The 7,619-nt window shown below is 37.3% G+C and overlaps 1 protein-coding gene across 1 annotated transcript in view; it reads right to left on the minus strand.

Moving 5' to 3' along the window:
• The window catches only part of LOC110467299 (peptidase M20 domain-containing protein 2-like), a 9,073-nt gene extending 1,753 nt beyond the window's left edge, over window positions 1–7,320 (minus strand). Inside the window, exons 1-4 of the mRNA XM_021524371.1 lie at window positions 6,926–7,320; window positions 3,972–4,120; window positions 3,220–3,362; window positions 2,460–2,614 (exon numbers count right to left, since the gene is read on the minus strand). Coding sequence (XP_021380046.1) covers window positions 2,460–2,614; window positions 3,220–3,362; window positions 3,972–4,120; window positions 6,926–7,303 — 825 coding nt within the window. The 5' untranslated portion in view covers window positions 7,304–7,320. The remainder of the gene's footprint in view (window positions 1–2,459; window positions 2,615–3,219; window positions 3,363–3,971; window positions 4,121–6,925) is intronic.
• Window positions 7,321–7,619: the final 299 nt, after the last annotated feature.

Here is a 7,619-nt window from a genome sequence, read left to right on the forward strand (position 1 = left end):
GACCCAGATAATTCTGCAACCAGGTAGGTAATCTTTAATTTCAGACAGAGCTTAGGAAAAAAATTACTAGTTGCGGGGGTCAAATTTTGGGTTAAAAATAGCAATTTTTGGCATTTTTTGGTAATTTTTGATGTGGTAACCATGGTTTTCACACAAGTGACATACATAGAAAAAAGAGGTTTATACACTTCTCAGTACTTTATATGTATTGTAAATGTAATGCAGTTTACAAATATATATACATGTATACATGTGTTGTGTAGGGTAAATCTGCTGTGTTTACATTTCCTCGACATGTGCCTTGTTTATCAGAGTCTGGCCATTTCTACTGTATACTGCTACCTTTGTTTAATTTTCATTGGAAATAATTCAATTTGGGTTATCGTTATCAGTATTGGGTAGCAGTTTGATGGTATGCACATATGAGCCCTGACTGACCCCCCGGGGCTGATGGGAGGGGCCGAAAAGGGTCGAATTGACTGAAATTTCAAAAATCTTCTTCTCAAGACCCAGATATGGTAGAATCAAACACTCTTCATAGATAGAAGGGTCTTAAGGTGCTCTACCAAAATTGTGAATTTTATGACTCTGGGGTCTCACGTTTACCCCTGGGGAGGGGATAAACTTTACTATAGTTTATATAGGGAAATCACATTTTGGACCAATTTTTGTTTAATTTTCATTGGAAGTAATTCAATTTAGGTTATCATTATCAGTATTGGGTAGCAGTTTGATGGTATGCACATATATATGAGCCCTGACTGACCCCCGGGGCTGATGGGTGGGGTTAAAAAGGGTTGAATTGACTGAAATTTCAAAAATCTTCTTCTCAAAGACCCAGATATGGTAGAATCAAACACTCTTCATAGATGGAAGGGTCTTAAGATTTATGACCCTAGGGTCTCACGTTTACCCCCTGGGGAAGGAGGGGGGGGGGGGGGGGGCAAACTTTATTATGGTTTATAATGGCAAATGATACTTTGAATATTACATGTTAATAACTTGATTGGAATTATAACCCTGAGTTGACAGTTCTCTACTTTGAAAAAGTATACAGTAGAAATGGCCAGACTCTGATAAACAAGGCACATGTTGAGGAAATGTAAACACAGCAGATTTACCCTACACAACACATGTATACATGTATATATATTTGTAAACTGCATTACATTTACAATACATATAAAGTACTGAGAAGTGTATAAACCTCTTTTTTCTATGTATGTCACTTGTGTGAAAACCATGGTTACCACATCAAAAATTACCAAAAAATGCCAAAAATTGCTATTTTTAACCCAAAATTTGACCCCCGCAACTAGTAATTTTTTTCCTAAGCTCTGTCTGAAATTAAAGATTACCTACCTGGTTGCAGAATTATCTGGGTCCCAGTAAANTGAAGAGTATTTGATTCTACCATATCTGGGTCTTGAGGAGAAGATTTTTGAAATTTCAGTCAATTTGACCCTTTTTGGCCCCGCCCCTCAGGCCCCTGGGGGCCGGGGACCAAACCGGCATCTATTTTTGTTGACCTTTGGCCATGGAAGGTTTCTGCAAAATTTCATTGAAATTGGTTCAGGGGTTTTGGAGAAGAAAATGTAAATTGTTTACGGACGCACGACGTACGACGGACAAAAGGCGATCGCAATAGGTCACTTGAGACTTTGTCTCAGGTGACCTAAAAATTATGAGTGCAAAAAATCCCCAAACCTTATACTGAAGTCATCAAAAGATGTAAAATATTAGTATAGACTTCATAGCATATAATAGATAGACAGATAGAAGGAAAACACATAAAGGATAGAGAAAAGGATGAACGCTACATCAAGGATAGATTGGTTTAGTTTGGTTTACAGGGTTTAAAAATAATGGTCATTTAAGGACATTCGTCCATGTATGCAATGTATGTGTGCATACTGGATGCAGTATGTTGGTGTATTTAATGTTGCCTCTTTGTGATATCGCAGATCTGATGCCAACTTAAAGAGTGCTACCTCACTGCAGTACCATGCGAAAAACATACCTAGCACAGTATTCCACCTATTGTCATACTGACAAGTAATTGGGATTACCCTAAATGCTGAACGTTTAGCATGGAATAAAAGCTTCCATAAAGGGCTTTGGTTTGTCCTAATTAAGGACAGAGGGAATGATGGATGGTTTAATGAAAATATCAAGACTGATGGACAGTAAATTGCCATTTTAATAGCTTCCATGCCGAAAAGTTACGCTTTCGTAAAAATAAACAAAATATAACAGATGTTTATTTGTTCGTAAGGTTTATTATACCTAACCGATTATAAGTCTACCATTAAATATGAAGTGTGTATGATTTGATTGATGAACAATGGTGTCATGACAGTTGCAAAAGTTTAAAACAGTAAAAAAGGGTATACACACTCAATAATACAAGAACGTTTTGCAATCTCTAATTAAATCACAAAACATGTTTAGTCACTTACTTCACAACCAGTTGCAAGGGCAGCAGCTTCGATACAGTTGGTGACCTTTGATATGAGGATCTTGTGTTCTGGCTCTGTTGGAGTTCGGAGATAATACTGTAACTCGGTTTCCTCTGGGATGATGTTGGGCTGGAGACCTCCTTTACTTATCACACCTTCAATGTGTGTAAAACAGTATGGCCATAATATAAACAAACCACACCTACAATGTGTGTAAAACAGTATGGCCATAATATAAACAAACCACATGTTTAGGACATGTGTAATACATGTAGTGTGGATTCAGTTTAACAAGAGTACATGATGTGTGAAAAATCAAAACTTTGAGAAAGATTTTTTTTCAAGCTTTCTTTCTCTCTGTTAATCAATATACAAAATGTAATGTATGTTATGTTTGTATTGGTTTATTGTATAATCTACCATTTAAACTAGACTATACCCCAATAAGGTACAGTAGAACCACAATAGACTGACCTTTGTTTCCCTTCTACTTCCCCCGCCAACACATCTCAAGGTTCACTTTCCTCTTTTCTTAAATATTCTTTTATATTTTCCCTGTATCACAACACAATAGTTTGACTCGACTCTACATCACAAATAAATTTTGAAGACAAGCTCTAGAAAATCTCAACTCTGTTAATTAATTTAAAATTACTCATAGAAGAAATTCAAAATTCATCACCATGGAAACGTGGAAATGTGCCAAGAGGAGACAATTTACCATGGAAATGTGGAAATGTGCCAAGAGGAGACAATTTACCATGAACACGCCAGGTAGGTTTCATCTGTTGTCGTAGACATGAGATATTGTTGTAGCAAAGAACAGCTGCGTCCAGAGCGTTGACGCCCTCCCAGGGGTAGGAGGAGGCGTGGGCTGCCTGGCCCCGGTACGTTATCGTCACACTACAGGAAATGGTCATTAGAACTACAGTTACTATTGTCACTGTGCAGTATGAAACCTGTCTAATCCAAACATACATGTTGGCTCATACTCCCCTTCCTAAAAGACAGGTTACTATAAGAGTATACAGAGAGATATTAATTGCACAGTCATTTAGTTTGAGTCCTGGCTTATACAGTATCTGGGAAATTTTACCAGGTCCACTTTCCATAGGTTATATCATTTTTCTTTCAAACATTTTAATATTTAATGATTTCATCATTGGATAGGAAAGATCACATCTATACTGAACATTTTTCTGAAATTATTTCTCCCCATTTCCCAGAACCCTATATTTACAAAGTGCATTTCAATACAAAATTAAACCAGGTAACCTCAAATCAGAATACAGTTAAATGCAAATAAAACGTGTCATTCAAAATGTCACATTTGATATTTTACCAAAATCATCCTCTTCAAGATAGCTACTTACCATAGTTTATAATGTTAATAATCCTGAGAATTGAATCAAATTCTACTCAATATTTCTCTGAGATTTTCCTGACTCTTCAAACAAATCTTATGAGGAGCTTAAGTTGTACAGCACTTGCAATTCTTTAATGTTAACTCACGGAGTCATGGAGACATAGTTTGGTTTCGACACTGTAAATTGGGATGGGTGGGCCATCATTGCAGCATCAACTCCATCAAAGGCCCCGCCCTTGATCAGATCATGCTTACCACACAGACCCTCCTCTGCTGGAGTACCAAGCACTGTTAACTGTTAACAAACAATAATATATAAGTACTGCCTATCCTCCCTCTGCTGGACTACCAAGGACTGTTAATTCAAAAAATATGAATAAGAAGTCTTCCTCCAATAGTTTCAACCACTGCCTCCTCCAATGCAGGGGAATCAAGCACTGTAAATAATAAGATAATATTCTCCTCCCAGTTTCAAGCACTGCCAATTATCAACATACCTACAGCAGATATATACACAGACCCTCCTCCTGGGGTATCAATTATATATGTTTGTAATGTAAACTGTAAAAAATATATGTACAGTCATAAAAGCAATGCCTCCCCCAGACTAATCAAGCACTGTTGTCTATAAACATCTACTTATTGCCTCCTCCCACTCAGGAATCAAGCACTGTCGGCTATAAACATCTACTTATTGCCTCCTACCACTCAGGAATCAAGCACTGTCATCTATAAATATCTACTTATTGCCTCCTCCCACTCAGGAACCAAGCACTGTCAACCTGTATATATCTACTTATTGCCTCCTCCCACTCAGGAACCAAGCACTGTCACATGTAAATATCTACTTATTGCCTCCTCCCACTCAGGAACCAAGCACTGTCACATGTAAATATCTACTTATTGCCTCCTTTTACTTGGGAACCAAGCACTGTCGTCTATAAATATCTACTTATTGCCTCCTCCCACTCAGGAACCAAGCACTGTCACCTGTAAATATCTACTTTTTGCCTCCTTTTACTTGGGAACCAATCACTTTCACCTATAAATATCTACTTATTGCCTCCTTTTACTTGGGAACCCAGCATTGTCGTCTATAAATATCTACTTATTGCCTCCTTTTACTTGGGAACCAATCGCTGTCACCTGTAAATATCTACTTATTGCCTCCTCCCACTCAGGAACCAAGCACTGCCACCTGTAAATATCTACTTATTGCCTCCTTTTACTTGGGAACCCAGCATTGTCGTCTTTAAACATCTACTTATTGCCTCCTTTTACTTGGGAACCAATCGCTGTCACCTGTAAATATCTACTTATTGCCTCCTCCCACTCAGGAACCAAGCACTGCCACCTGTAAATATCTACTTATTGCCTCCTTTTACTTGGGAACCAAGCACTGTCGTCTTTAAACATCTACTTATTGCCTCCTTTTACTTGGGAACCAATCGCTGTCACCTGTAAATATCTACTTATTGCCTCCTCCCACTCAGTTACCAAGCACTGTCATCTATAAATATCTACTTATTGCCTCCTCCCACTCAGGAACCAATCACTGTCACCTGTAAATATCTACTTATTGCCTCCTCCCACTCAGAAATCAAGCATTGTCATCTATTACTTGATTATTTAAAAAAAAAGGAAAGCATGTCTTTCAATGAATCATTTTTCTGCAAATAAGACTTAATTACCATTGCCATCTGATTACCCACTATGATCCCTTTATATCTTGCATACATATATATAGGTTTGAACTAAAATTCAATATATAGTAGTATACACACAAAAAAATGCTCTAGTTCCACTACTGTGCATTTTCTCACCATCTGTACAAATCTCAGCTTCCAGTACCAAAGATATTTGGTCAAACCTTAACAGGATAAATCAGGTGTAGATCAAAAGCTAGACCACCATGTGCAGATTTGGTTTCAGATAAGCATGATGCCACGCTTTAATTAATCAAGTGTGCACTTTGCCATATTTCATATTCCTGAGAATTTAAATGATTTCTTGTTTAAAGGCATGACAACTGTCAGTTTAGGTATGAAATAGCAGTCATAGGACTCAATGATTTTTGTTGAACTTTTTCAAGCTAGTCCTTAACACCTTTCATAATGTTTAAAAAAAATGTTAAGTCCTACCAGGAAAACTGGAGTTCGGACTCAAATATCTCATTCTCAAAAATCAGTTTAACTTTAGGTCACATAAATATTATAATTTGTGGTGAACATTTCAGGAGAGCTAAAATTTGCCAAGGTTTCCCATCACAGCTGAATTATCTCCCCTGAGACACGATCACCAAGGAATACCATGTAGTTTGCCTGGTCACAAAATGTGTTATTGATGTGTTATTTCGTGTTTTAGTTTCTGAATACATTACAACAGACTCATCAGTATACTTCTTGAGTAGGATATTAATACAGTATTATTTACCTGTATGCATAAGCACATTCCCGATTGACATACAAGTATTTATAGTACTATTGTTTCATACTTTGTTCCTGTTTATGTAACTACATTATGCAGATACATTGCTTTACTGTATAAATATTTGGTGAATGCATCCCCATACATAAATCTGTTCGCCTATCTTAGCTGATAATTATAAAGCCCTTGATAATGTTTAACTTATATAGAGGTATACGATTCCATAATGTATTGTAATTCTAGAAGTTAAATTGGACTGACTTTTATATATAATCTGCTGAAAAATACTTCCCTACGACCATATAGAACCACAGAACAAACTCACACACAAGTACATGTACATACGGTAATACACTTTTCAAACAATTTTCCGCCAATAGTCAGATTTTCACACGTTCATACTTTCCTAGCCCGAGTTTTCCTGGCCCCTACACACGATTTACAATTTGACAAATAGATACATGATTTGGTACCAACACCAGATATCTTTCAAAATGTCTACAAAGTCTTAAAAGTCTTCTCCAAATCTAATATTACTTATTATCATTCATTTACTATATCTTAATGGCTAAAATCAAGTGCCAGTTGTTTAATCTTCAGCGTGCGTTCTCTCCCTGGACTGTAGAGTAAATGTACCAGCTGGATTAGGGGCTGTCTTATACATACTGATTACCTTGCCCATGGGTTTGCCAGCTGATTCCAATGCATGTTTAATGGCCACACCTGTGGCCACGCCCACCTCAGCTATCAGGTTGTGACCACATGCATGACCGATTCCCGGGAGTGCGTCGTATTCACACAACACGGCAATGTGTGGAAGGTCATCGTTGTCTGGTACGTTGTGTCCAAACGTGGCACAAAAACTGGTATCAAGTTTGTATTTTCTCCTTACTTCGAATCCTCGCTCTTCCAGAAAATTTGAAATGACATCATGTGCATGGTATTCTTTATAACCCAATTCAGGATGATCCCAAATATCCTGACTCAAAGATCCTAGTTCTGCTGTCAACTTATCTATGTGATCACAAGCTAGTTTCTTCAAGTCGGCCATCTCGTGCTGTCAGCCATTCGGACGACATCAGATATTTACGAAAACTTCCGAATGCAGTTATATACTTTCACTTTCATTTTACATTAAGTAGTTGGCGATTTTGATAGATCTATGTTATTGAGATATTTTTTTTCAAATGCCAATCTTATGTCAATATTATATACGATGGCTCAGGGCACTAAAAGTAAACTAATGACTTATATATAGTATTATAGCGAGCTCTACGGCACATATACACGCGTGCAACTACGTATACCATAGAAGTAGTTCTTTAGACGTAGCGTACTATATGGTTTCATGAGCCCTAAACGTCATT

The sequence above is a fragment of the Mizuhopecten yessoensis genome, unplaced genomic scaffold (genome assembly GCF_002113885.1).
Source record: "Mizuhopecten yessoensis strain PY_sf001 unplaced genomic scaffold, ASM211388v2 scaffold11169, whole genome shotgun sequence".
Lineage (NCBI taxonomy): Eukaryota > Metazoa > Mollusca > Bivalvia > Pectinida > Pectinidae > Mizuhopecten > Mizuhopecten yessoensis.